The sequence below is a fragment of the Melozone crissalis genome, unplaced genomic scaffold (genome assembly GCF_028551555.1).
Source record: "Melozone crissalis strain CALT ecotype California unplaced genomic scaffold, PUWL_Pcris_2 ptg000013l_1, whole genome shotgun sequence".
In the NCBI taxonomy this organism is placed as follows: domain Eukaryota; kingdom Metazoa; phylum Chordata; class Aves; order Passeriformes; family Passerellidae; genus Melozone; species Melozone crissalis.
In genome coordinates this window covers 36,935,702-36,949,249 of record NW_026535791.1, presented here as the reverse complement: position 1 = coordinate 36,949,249, position 13,548 = coordinate 36,935,702, and the positions used below count along the sequence as shown (strand labels likewise).

The 13,548-nt window shown below is 39.2% G+C and overlaps 1 protein-coding gene across 1 annotated transcript in view; it reads left to right on the top strand.

Annotated features, from left to right (window-relative positions):
- The window catches only part of TMTC4 (transmembrane O-mannosyltransferase targeting cadherins 4), a 54,323-nt gene that overhangs the window by 24,955 nt on the left and 15,820 nt on the right, over nucleotides 1–13,548 (top strand). Inside the window, exons 7-11 of the mRNA XM_054271723.1 lie at nucleotides 1,464–1,556; nucleotides 4,892–5,053; nucleotides 5,814–6,016; nucleotides 9,590–9,761; nucleotides 9,849–9,980. Coding sequence (XP_054127698.1) covers nucleotides 1,464–1,556; nucleotides 4,892–5,053; nucleotides 5,814–6,016; nucleotides 9,590–9,761; nucleotides 9,849–9,980 — 762 coding nt within the window. The remainder of the gene's footprint in view (nucleotides 1–1,463; nucleotides 1,557–4,891; nucleotides 5,054–5,813; nucleotides 6,017–9,589; nucleotides 9,762–9,848; nucleotides 9,981–13,548) is intronic.

The following is a 13,548-nucleotide window of genomic DNA, read 5'->3' as shown; positions in this document are numbered from 1 at the left end:
CTGTATCTGTGATTTTTACCTTTTATATAGCCATATGTCTTTATTAATAATCCAGTTTATAGCTTTAGCTGACATAGATAAGAACAGAGTCAGAAAATTCTTTGCAGCAATGACCCTCTTGTCCTTGCTAGAAGAAAAGGGAAAAGAAATTACAGAAAACTTCTTGATTTGGGATATTTTTTTGATAGATGTTTGTAGATGTGTGATGTGTTTTCCAAAGGTGTCTGTAAAGAAAGCATAAGGGATTGTCTTAAAATGTGTAATTTATTCTAGCAGTATGAAGTAACTATTTGAGCTATAAGATGCAGAACTATTACTGGATTTGGGATTTTATTTGTTTGCTGTTGCACTGCTAGGATGATTATATTTACTGTTGTGCTAAGGGGCACAGGTCAGAGGGATAAAGGGCTAAATCACCCATTAAAAAGATTACTTGGAGGCTGAATGTGATTTTCAGTCGAATTCTTGCCTTCCTATTTCCATCTGAGTGAGCCAAAAGCCTTTTAATTGCCAAGTGGCCTTTCTACATGGAACCAAGCCACACTCTAAGCTATCTCCTGTCCCTTCCGTCTGACTGTTAGTGAGGGGCTTGTGGCCTCCCTGTGTACCAGCCTCCCTTTGCTTCACCTGGAACTAGTTTTACTGGGTTTTGTTCCTATTTAGTCTTTAGAACTGTTGGTTAATTTGTGAAATTATTAGAATATAGGATAAATACTCAAGAATTACCATGGTGATATGCTGAAACTTTGAAGCAGAAATGCTGAGATGCTAAGGTTTGATTTTGCCAGTAACCTCAACAGAATTACCCCTGGACACATTTATACATTTTGGTTTCCTGCTTGGAGGTAGTTATGTGCAAGTGTAGCCCTGGAAAGCACTGAATATGTTCTAGTTTCATGTGTAGTGGCTGATGTCATATAGAAATATTTTTTTTTCCCCAGCAACTTGCACTGTGTTTATTGCTGTAATTGCAAGGAAAGCAAGCCTGATACCTCTGTTAAATCTTTCTCAGCCTTTGTCTGTTCCCTTTAAAAACAGCATTTCTGAAACCTGGAAGTCCAAAGATACCATACAACAAAAAATAAGTAGAAGGCTTAAAGAAACTCCACCTTACTGATAGAAGCTTTACCTTTTGACTGCAGCATCTACACTGCAGAACATTTGGGGAAGAAGATGGAGAGCAGAATTCTGTTGTGACCATGCATATGTTATCTAGCTTGCTGGTGCATAGTATTCCCTGAAGGGTTATTCCATGTAGCAGGAGAATTCTCATTACAGTAAAATGTTGTTCTGCTATTCTGAGTTGCATTTACCATTCTGCCATCATTGCTACCAATGTATCTCTCTAATTGTTTGGAATCAGAATTAAGATGTACAGTAAGTCAATTCAGGATGTATTTAAAAGAAAATATTTGTGGTTAGCTGCTTCATCTTTTGCTGGTTTTTTTCTCTTGGCTCCTTAGGGTTTGAATGCAGTGTTTGATGCACTGGTGATTAACAAGATAAATCTTTTGGAGCTCATTCGAAAGTTACTGTATAAAGGCAAGTCATTGGAGGTGAGTCCTTGGGTGTTTTGTTCATTCTTACAGATTTTGTTCATTCTGGCCATTCAGACAGTTATGTCTTAAAAGACAAAGATTCAACTTCTGGCAGTTTTGTCGTTGTTGAGAATTAGGAAAAAACAAACCCAAACCAACCAACCAACCAAAAAAGGTGTTGTTAGTCAGCCTAGTAAGGCATCTTTGCAGCAACATGAGTAGTAATGGGGTATTGTTAGAATCACTTTGAATAGTAAAACTCCTTCCACAATTTTCTCAACAATATGTTAAAAATGTTGTATGGAACAGTTGACTGCTTGATGCAACAAGTTCTCCAGGATCAGTAACTATACACCTGAAATGGTACTCAGAATGGTTTGGTCAGAATAAAGAGAGGGAGAGATTTATTCCGATTCTCAATGACAGAGTTAGACAAGTACATTAAAAACATTATGTTAATAGGTCCTAGTAGCTTTGTAGTTTAAAAGAAAAAGTTAGGTAAGCACTGATAGTTGCTAGGGATTGATTTTTCTGACTTTATTGATGTCAATTTATCTGGTATTTTCTCAAGTGGAGCCTGGCACCTAGTATTGGCACTGGCAAGCAAGTAACAGAAACAGCCTCAGATCAATGATGGATAACAGCCAAATAGACCTACAGCCTACTACAGCTAAGATTCTCATCCAGCATTCAACAAGGCAAAAGAATATTCCTTGGACTTTGCTTCAGTCAGTGGTTTCACTGCAGGGGAGTCTTACTAATGTTTCTGAGTGGCATGAGTCCTGTGGGGCTTTTAAATTCCTTTGCAAGGAGTGAAATGAGCTGCAAGGGAAATCAGGGGAAGTAGGTTCTCTAGAAATGAAATAATAGATTTGAGCAAGAAGGCTAAGTGAGGACTACAGGAGTGTTTCAGGCAGCAAATAGGAATGCTGGGGAGTTTTGCTGTATAAGGAGACTAATGTCAACTGGAATATGACAAGGATATGACATCTAGAGCTGTAGGGATCTACAGCAGAGCTGGTTCAGAATTAAGTGCTGGAAACAAAAGGTAATAAGTAGAATCTCAGGAATAAGTGGCCAGTCAGCCTCACATCAGTGCCTGGTAAGATCATGGAACAGATCCTCCTGGAAGTTATGGCAAAACACATGAATGACAGGGAGGTGGCTGGAGACAGCCAGCCCAGCTTCACCACGTGCAGATTGTGCCTGTCTAATCCAGTGACCTTCTGGAATGGAGAAGAGAAGGCTTCAGGAGACCACCTTTCTAGGAAGCCTGTTCCAGTGTTTGACAGTAATGAATTCTTTACAATGAGGGTGGTGAGGCACTGGGACAGGTTATCCAGAGAAGTTGTGGAACCCCATCCCTGGAAGTGTTCTGGGCCAGACTTGACAGGGCTTTGAGCAAACTGATCTAGCAAAAGATATCCATGGCATCCCTTCCAGCCCAAACCCTATGATTCTAGGAAATGTCAGAGGCAAACCTTTTTGGAGGGTTACTTTTTAAGCATGAAGAGCTCAGAGTGTGGTGCTTCTGTTTAAAAGAAGTTTTAAATGGTTCTGTTTCAGTGAAGAAAACATCAGATGTGCCTTTTCTCTCTTATTCTTTTGGCAAAAGTAATTAATTTTAGCTCCTGTTACCTGCAAAAATCTGTTCTGCTCTTTTCAAGGAAGTATATCTAAGATGTTTTTGCTTTATTGAAAGGCAGATTCTAAAAACTCTTCAAGTAAGAACATTTTTTTTCTTCTTGATTGAGACAGGTTTCAGTTTCATGCCAGATTTCAGTTCGTTCTGAATCAGAGAGGATACAATAACACTTCTTCCACTTTCACATTCTGCCTACTGAGAGATTTTGTGGCAATTGTGAAATCTGGCCTTTAAGAGACTGCATGTACTGTTAAATGAAACGAAGCCCTGGGCTAAGAGATTTTGTTGTTAATCTGTCATAAAGCAGTTATAAATATTCACTATATGTGGGTTCCTTTCATAGCACAATTTTGTCCAAAAGCTGTTTTATAGGAAAACTATTCCTAAATCCTCCTTGTAGTAATTTTGGTTACTGAGATGTCCATGTTGGAAGCAATCATTTGAGCACAAAGGCTTGCTTATGTAAACTCAAAATTACAAACTGCTTTATCCTTAGATATTCAACTAAATATTTTATCATGACTCCATTGTCAATTACAAATACTAAAAAAGCAATCTGAAAATTGTTTTTTAATTTAACTTTTCCATCCTTTTAGAAAATAAGTATCTTCAGCCAGTGCACTGATGTCTATCTTTGTTCAGGAAGCCTACCTTTTTTTTTTTTATACTTCAGACATACCTGATATTGATATACTAAACAACTATGGTGGTCTTTGCTAAAGAGCATTGTCCACTAAAAGGTAATCGTAATTACTGTGCCATCTTAAAGCTTTGACAGATGTATTGTTATACTTATTGATGATTCTGTTTCCAGTCTCCACTGGTGAAGCTGGAAGAATCTCTACAGTGTACACTGGTTTGTTTTTTCGTTTGGGTTTGGTTTGGTTGTTTTGTTTTGTTTTTCTTTTAATGAAAATGATGTGTGCTTGGAGAAAAGTGTTATATGTTCTGAGAAAAAGATATAAAAGTCTGTCAGATTTACTGTCTACACCATCATTTCTTTATGTTTTATGTGACTTGCCTTCTTTACAGCCTGGAGGGTATATTATAAAATGCATGATGTAAACCGAGTTAATATAGATCAAACACAATTTAATACTTTTTCTGATCTTGGGTCATTTACCCTGAAGTAAGTGATTTGGGTGCCTCTCTGTCATTAGCTTTTTAATCAAGTTTTTGAGTGTGACAATTCTAATTCAGTTTCTAATTCCTCCTAGTTCCTAACTGTGCATTTTTCTTGGTACATACCTGTAATTTTACCTCTAAAGATACCTAAGTGGACAAATTTTTTCCATGACAAGCAGACAGCTGAAAATAGCTATTTAAAACAAAGTCCCCAAAGTATTCATCCTCCATTTTAGAAAGAAAAGATAAATTAATTTAATATGCTGTATACTAAAAGCTGTATTCTGCTCAAATTCCCTGTCAGAAATTGCCATGTAAAACTATATCAGCTATAGAATTTCAGAGGATTTGTAGAAGAGTCTTCTTGAAGGAACAAGTTTTGTTTACTGATTGAGAAGGAAATTAAAATATTTGCAAGAAATACTTTCCTATTAAAATGTCAGCTCTAATAGCAAAAACACACAGGAATAGCTTTTTTTCTTTCTGAGACAGAGGTGAAAAGGATGTGTATGTGTTGGGTAAGAGAACAAATACTGTTTCTATATGAGGTGGAGTTTTTTCTTTCTTTCTTTCTTTCCTGTAGAATGCTGGGCTGTTGAGGAAGGGGCTGCTTTTCAGGATAGCTCTGTTGATGTGTGGAGGGGCTGGAATACTTTATATCCGCTGGAGGATTATGGGCACAGGGCCGCCAGCGTTCACTGAGGTGGACAACCCGGCTTCATTCGCCGACAGTCTGTTTGTAAGAGTAAGTTACAAAGTTGCTTTTTTCTGGCCAGCTCAGAACCTTTGTCTTTTGTGATAAAATTAAGTTTTCTGTGTTTCTAAGAAACAATAAAGTGAGCAATTTTTACATTTCAAAATATGTGTGATGCGTCACCTTCACTTGTGCTGCTGTGGTGATTCTCTGCAATTTTTTTTAATAGTATACCATGTATATTCTTTGCATTCAATTTAGCATGCACATTGCAATACTTTTCCATTTACTCCATATTTTTCCCATGCATGCAAGAAATTAGCTTTTGCTGATTTTCATCCCTTTTCCACATACTGTGCTTGACTTTTCATCTTTCACAACTAAAGAAAATAGCACAAAGTTCTAGTCTGGTGTATATGGAGCATGTCTTGCCTACACACCTCTGATGGCATTAAGGATCTTTCTGGAGATGGAGAATCAAAGATGAAGACAGTGGATGATGTCTTTTGATGTTTTCTCCTGTTGTATGAGATTGTTCTTTTTATCTATGAGTATTGGTTGGACAGCACAGAATTGCATTTCCCTGCTCTGAACTAGAGAGCCACCTAGCTATGTTTAAAAGAAAATTAAAAATTAACTTCACAGCTGTAATTGTAATGGATATGTAAATAGTTGTGGTCTAACAGTATTCATGGCCTCTTTATTGTGTTACAAGGGGAGTGAGGGAAGAGAGATGGACTAAAATTGCCCCCTTCTTCGCCCCCCCCAAGTTTACTATCAAATAAATGTTTGTTTTCTCTTTGACTGACAGGCTATAAACTATAATTACTACTATTCACTGAATGCATGGTTGCTGTTGTGTCCCTGGTGGCTGTGTTTTGATTGGTCAATGGGCTGCATACCCCTCATTAAATCCGTCAGCGACTGGAGGATAATTGCACTAGCAGCACTTTGGTTCTGCCTAATTGGTCTGATATGCCAAGCTCTGTGCTCAGAAGACAGCCATAAGAGAAGGTAAGAGACAGTGATGAATTTTAAATGCCTGGCCAACTTGAGTACAGTATTATTTTGTTAAATCCACTACTGATAATTTTAACAATTCAGTGGAACTAGTGTCTAGCAAATGCAGTTCAAATAAATATTTATAGCTGTCATTACAGTTTTATCCCAATTTGGGTCCATCACTGTACACCAACTAGTAGGAAACAGAGTTGGAGGAGGAGGCATGGATGGCTGCTTTCTTTTTTTCTCCTGAAAGGGTGTTTTGAGATCCTTAACACTATAGGTGGTAAAAAGTAATATGTGCTCAAAATGCAGTAGGAAATTGTTTGTTGTTGCCCGTACTTCCTACAAGTCATCATTTCCTTTAATTTCCTCCTAATAATGGAAGAGAGGAGATGGACTTTGAAAGCAGGTAGAAATACTGGCCATGGTCATACAGTTTAAAAGTAAAATGCTTGACCCATAGTATGTACTCAGAAAACAACTTGGACCTCACCCAAAGGAACGAAAAAAATTATTGTAAACTGTTCTTTCTCACTAAGGCTTCTGCTTATCTTTGCAGGTTCTGTTACCATTGATTTTATGTAGACCTAATTTCTCAGTTCCTTGAAATTTTTCAACTGCTCAGTTATAGAATGGTTTGAGTTGGAAGAGACCGTAAAGGTCAGGTAGTTCCAGTCCCCCTGCCACAGGCAGGGACACCTTTCATAAGATCAGGTTTCTAAAGCCCTGTTTATCCTGGCCTTGAACAGTTCCAGGAATGAGGCACTATCACTACATGTGCTTTTGAAAAGCCCATATCCAGGTCTCTTGTTGCTCTCTGGAAGGTTGCTAGAAGGTCTCCCTGGACGCTTCTTTCTCCAGAATACACAACTCCACCTCTCTCAGCCTGTCTTCATAGGAGACGTGCTGCAGCCCTGTCCTCATCTTCATGGCCCACCTCTGGACTCACTCCAGCAGGTCCATGTCCTCTTTATCTTGGGGGCCCCAGAGCTGGAGGCAGCACTCCAAGCTGGGATTTCACCAGAGCAGAGCAGGAGGGGCAGGAGCACCTCCCTGGCCCTGCTGGCCGTGCTCTTTGATGCAAGCCAGGATATGGTTGGCTTTCTGCACTGCAAGTGCACATCGCTGGGTCATGTTCAGCTTCTCATCACTGAACACCCCCAAGTCCTTCTCAGGGCTGCTCTCATCCCATTTTCTGTCCAGCCCGTCTTTGTTCATGGGATTGTACTGACCCAAGTACCAGACCTTGCACTTGGGTTTCATGAGGTTTGCCTCAGCCCACCTATCCTATCCAGGTGCCCCTGGATGGCATCCCTTCCCTCCACTGCACAGCTGGGTGTTGTGGGCAAACCTGCTGAGGGTGCACTCAGTCCCACCATCCATGTCACCGACAAAGATGTTAAACAGTGCCGGTCCCTGTCGCAGACATCTTTTCATTAAAATCCTTTCATTAGGATTTTTCCTGCTGAAGCTGAGAAGTTTCAGCAACGAAGCGTAAACAATGGTTATCTGCTGCTGTGGAATGCAACAGGTGCATCTGTGATTGGTCTCCTGTGGATGTTTGGATTTACTGACCACTCACAGCAGAGCTGGCTCTCGCTCTCTGCCGAGACACAGATCTTTGTTATTCATTTTTTTCTATTCTGTTCTTGGCTAGCCTTCTGAGAACCTTTCTTTCTATTCTTTTTAGTATAGTTATAATGTAATATATATATCATAAAATAATAAATCAAGCCTTCTGATCATGGAGTCAACATTCTCGTCTCTCTCTCATCCTGAAAACCCCTGTGACCATGGTCACAAGTCCAGTGCCAGCCCTTGAGGAACACCACTTGTCACTGGACTCTGGACGCTGAGCCATTGACTGCAGCTCTATGCATGCAACCATCCAGCCACTTCCTTAGCCACCAAGAGGCCCAGCTGTCAAATCCATGTCTCTAGTTTAGAGATGAGGATGTCATGCTGGACAGTGTCAAATGCTTTGCACAAGTCCAGGTGGATGATATCACTTGCTCTTCCTTTACCCGGCAATGCTGTAACTCCCTTGTAGAAGGCTATAAAATTTGTCAGGCACATTTTTCCCTTAGTGAAGCCAGATTGGCTTTCACAAATCATCTCCTTCTTTTCCAGGTGCCTTAGCATATTTTCCAGGAGGATCTGCTCCATGATCCTGCCAGGCACAGAGGTGACCTACTGACCTATTTTCCTGAGTCTGCCTTTTTCCCTGTTTAAAACATGAGGGTTATGTCTCCCCTTTTCTAGTCAGTAGGAACTTCAGCAGACTGTCATGACCTCTCAAGTACGATGGGTAGGAGCTCAGCACTATCTTAGAAACTTCATCCATCAGTTCCCTTGGGATCTGCAAGTGCACGTTACGAAATCCCATGGAGTTGTGCACCTTAGATGTTCTTGAATCTGACCTTTTCCTACAGCAGGCAGTTTCTTGTTCTCCCAGTCTCTGCCTTTGCCTTATGTGACTTGAGCGGTGGGGTTGGAGCACTTGCTGGTGAAGTCTGAGACAAGAAAGTCATGGAATACCTCAGCCTTCTCCATGTCCTGGGTAGCCAGGCTTTCCAAATGCTTCCACATTTTCCACAGTCTTCCTTTTATCACCAACATAGGTAATTCAGAGTTGTGTGTTTGTTCAGAGTGCAAAATCTTACTCTTTTCTTCCTTCTCATCCCTTCAAATGTTAGCAGTGTACCTGCCTGCTTTTCTGCTGTTCCCATAGTTATTTGCATAGATAAATCATTTTGGAGAGGGGGTGGAACTCTTGCTGCTAGTCATGTCCTACTTTCTAGTAAAAATGCACTCACTAAGCCTTTATTGCTAAATAGGTTTTTAGTAAAAAGTGAAGATAAAACGTATAGGGAAGGCCTAGGACTTGTGGGGATGAGAAAAGGTGGGATGCATCTACCTTACAGTGTAGAGAGTCATTTGTAATAAATTAGAATAGACAATTGCCATGCCTGTGGCCTTTGTAAGAAACACCTAACATGGACCTGAGGTTCTTATTCCCTTATGTCAGCTCTGTAAAAGTGAGGAACCCTGACTCTTTTGTCTGAGCTCCGTATAGTCCATAAAGAGCTACCTGCTGAGGGTGCTAACATTGGTGCCAAAAAAAAGGAAACAAACTGCTCTCAAAAGCTGTGTGTCTCTTCTGTCTGTAGAAAGAGAATAGATTACTAACTTTCAAGTGGTTAACCACAATGGATTCTACTACTGATGTGTTTGTTAGGAGAAAAACCACCCTCTCAGTTGAATGTGCACCTAAGTTTCTTCTTTAACAGTGATTTATTGTTCCCATTACTGTCTTACTAGGTCCAAAAATAGACAGATAGCTTTTACCATTACTTTTCCTGTATTTTAAACAGGAGTTATATAATTAATATGCAATGGGGCTATTTTCTGGCCTGGAAGCATGAATATTGCTTTTCTGAAAATTATAGCAATGATTTTTAAAGTGCTTCCCTGTCCTATATGCACATCCTTCTACAATGTTTAAATAAAGTTTATATGTTAAGTGGAAAAGGTACTTTAGTTAAGATTTGTAGTTAACCTGAGAATGTTTCTTGTTTGCAGAATCCTTACACTGGGACTTGGATTTCTTATTATCCCTTTTCTTCCTGCAAGTAATCTCTTCTTCCGAGTAGGATTTGTTGTTGCAGAGAGAGTCATCTACCTCCCCAGTATTGGATATTGTATTCTCTTTACATATGGATTTAGTCTCTTGAGTAAGCAAGCCAAGAAAAAGGTACCACCAAAATAATCAGTAAAGTTGTTGATGATGAAGCAGTTCAATTGCATGATTTGTTTCTTAACTTGCCTCTCTTTCCTTAAGAAAATTCTTGCTGTGGCAGTACTTGGAATCTTGTTGATCAATGTTGTGCGCTGTGCGCTCCGCAGCAGTCAGTGGAGGTCAGAAGAACAGCTTTTTAGGAGTGCATTGTCTGTGTGCCCTCTGAATGCAAAAGTAAGTCACTCATTGACTTCTACTCTTTCTTTTTTCTTTTTTTTTTTTGTTTTCAAATGTGGGGTCAAGGAAGTATTATGCATAGTTAATATATTGTGCTTCAAGTGTTATTCACAGTCTTGCTCGGTTCAGGAATGACATTGACTTGTCAGACATCTAAATTACAGTGGCAGCATAGTCAAAATACCAGAAAGTGCAAATTACAATATTGTAATTCAGAACTTGGAGGTGGGAGTGGGGAGGTGAGGGAGAGGGGAGAATGCACTTCAAGAAAGGTATCAAGTCAAATTGGATGTAGTGCTAATAAAATCTATTTAGAAGAATTGTGTGTATAATTGCAAGTTATTGCAACAAAAATATCAAAACACGGTTAGTAAGTTGTAGTAATGTATTCAACTGAAAAATGTGTATGCTGTTTTTAGAATCCTTTCTGTGAACCTTCCAGGGGTATATAAAGCCAGCACAGCTGAGGGACAAAGCAGCATATCATCAATGCAATTGCAGGATGTGGGAGTAAAATCTTGCTCCCACTTCTGCTTTTTTACAGCAGCTGAGCGGGCTAGACTCTTCAGACATGGGCACTGAGGAAAGCTGCAATTTTCCCTGCAGGCTTAGTGAGGGAACAAGTAAGATGGTGGGGCTGGATAGGATGTTTCACTGAGCTGAGCAGCAGTGTTCAGCATCACAGACTGACTCCAGCCTCCAACAGAGGTGACCTCCACAGCAGTCCTTTGACAGCCAAGAGTGTGATCTGTTGGAGCACACCACTGAGCCCTGATGTTGTCTGAATTTTAGTAAAGAGACTCTCTGAAGAGCCTGGGAGTGGGAATGTGCAGGTTGTCAATAAAAATATATTGATGCTTTAAAAGATTAGATTCCTGTAATCTAGAATGGTATCTAGAAAATGCCAATCAAGACACAGGGTTTAAAAAGGAACCTGTGAAGGCTCAACTTCACAAAGAGAATGATAAACTTAGCATTTACTGGAATACAAATACGCAACAGTGAGCTGTAAAAAACATTTATGGCCAATATTTACAACATGGTGGCATCTTTCAATAGTCTGAGATTTTAATACATAGGAAAGAGCTGTTGTATTTTATTGTGTGGCAGTGGTAGGCAACCATCTTCTTTTTAATGATGACCTCAGTATATCTTGTCTTCTGGATGACAAGCGCATGCTATAAATGGAGCAAATGCAATCTGTTTTCTTTGTGAGGAGCTCCATCCATCTGCCATGGTGAGAGTACTTTAGACAGATCCCAGTCTCTGCCTGTGCTCCAGGCTCCTTGGCCTGCAGCCATGCCTGGCTGGAAGCTGTGGCTGTGCTCCCACAGCACTGGGCTTGAGCCGATAAGCTGTGCACAAGCTACTGAGCTAATGCAGCTGGTGTAAAGCCAGCGAATGTACAGGCAAAATGAGCTTGTGTTTGTCAACACTGGGCACTGCAGACATGCCTGGGCTGTATTTCTCCTGGTGACAGCTTGTGCAAGGGGAAAGCATGGAGATGTGAAGCGGGAAAGGATGGTAGGCTCACATTCCAGTTTTGCTGAAGGATGTAACTTTGAAATCACAATAGTTGGGAACTTTTCTAAGCAGGAACATTAGAGAGTCCGTGTATGAGGGCCTTTGTCTTGTTTTCTTTATGAACTCAGCTGTGGTTATTTAATTTTGATAAAGGTAAATGTAAAAATTTGAACCAGGTTTTGTTTTGATCTTCAGTTGTCTTGAAATTGCAGGCTTCCTTTAAAAATGACTCCACAGGACTTTCTTCCAGTGACCCATTTATTTCAGTGGGAGGCTGCTGCAGACCAAAGAATGGCACACAGATAATAGCTTTTTCTTGTTGTTCCTGGAACATATTAAATATGTGTAATGTGGTCATGCTTTGCTTCCATTATGTATCAGGATCTCAAAATCTCAAATCCTCAGTAGCAGAAAAAGCTGTTCATGTTTTGTTGTACAGCTCTTTTCAATTCCAAATTGTCTGTGTGGGAAGTAGAGTAAACTTACCCTAATTCTAAATAACAAGTTGTAACAGCACTGCCTTGTCTAATTTCAAGACTCATTTCTTTAAACATATCCTTTAGATAAAAATGTGGAAACTGCATTAAATGAGATTGTGTGAATCTGGTGCCTTGACACATCTGACTCAGGAGGATGACATTTAAGATCAACTTTAATAAACATTGCCCAGTGACTTTAAAATATATTGGAAATAATCAGGTACCATAATGAAGCTACAAAATACTTTAACCTCTAAAAATGTTCCCAATACAGATTTTTAAATGTTTTAAATATTGTTAAATTTATTCCAAAGTTATTTATTTACAATATTTTAAAATATATATGTTATATGTGTGTGTGTGTGTTTTATGTGTGTTATATATATATATATTAAAAAAATATGTGGTGGGTGGGTAGGTAGGGCTTTTTAAGAGAGAGAAACAAGTATGTGACAGATCTTGGTTAAACATGTCCAGGAGCATGTCACATGTTTGAACTTGTGTGGCCCTGCACTCAGGTTGTTTCAAAGGTCATTAGACTGAAACAATACACATTTTTAATACATTTGGCAGTATTTTCCTTAGCTGAACAGGAGGTGCCTCTGCATTGATTCTGTTTTCCCTACCACCTTTTTTTATACTATATGGATTGGATTCTTCTCTGAGGGAGAAGAAGCTGTTTCTTTTAGCATTTAGCTCCTCTCCTAGGACTAAATGAGGGACCTAAGTCAGAAGGACTGTATCCTAGATTTGTCTTTCTCTCCACTGATGATAAAAGAAGTCCTGACAACTAGAACAGATGTGGATATGTACGATTATGTGAGATTTTGACCCTCTCCTACTGCTGTTCACTATTTATAGACATTGCTGGATTGCTCCTCACTTTCTGAAGTCATTACACATTGTTTCTTTCAACTTTAAAGATTATTCCCAAAAATGCTCATCTTGCTGCCTTTTCTTTTTTGCTGTTGGAAATGTTTGCATTATTGGAAGAACTGAGTTATTTTTTGTCAGCTTTTAGAAAAGCCATAGCAGAATGACTTTTCTCTGGCTTAAGAATCCAGAGATGGTCCTTATTCCTGGATGACTTCCTCTCATTGATTCTCTAAATAAATAATTGCAGTTACACTGTTACACACATGGGAACTAGCCAGCATTTTTCTTTTCCTGGATTTGAAATAACTGAATTTAAGTGACTGTAAATTGTTGTGATTTTGTACATAATCTCTACATTTTCCTTGCTGCTGGCTTTTCTTTAAAGGATAGAAATTAATAAACATAATTTTTGAAAAGCGGTAGCAATTTCAGTAGCAATTTTTGAAAAGCAGTAGCGATTACAGTAGCAATTTTTATGCAATAATAAGCAATGAAGTTAAAATACTCCCAACACAACTATCTGCCTTGACATACTGAGTAAGTAACTTTGAAATTTATGCTTTATGCAAACTGCAATCATTATAGATGCAAGTTTGCCAGAGATTAACTATGCTAATACTGAAAAGGTACAATAAGTTAGTGAGATTGGTTTCTATACTTTCTTAAAAAGTCCTGTAAAACCTCTT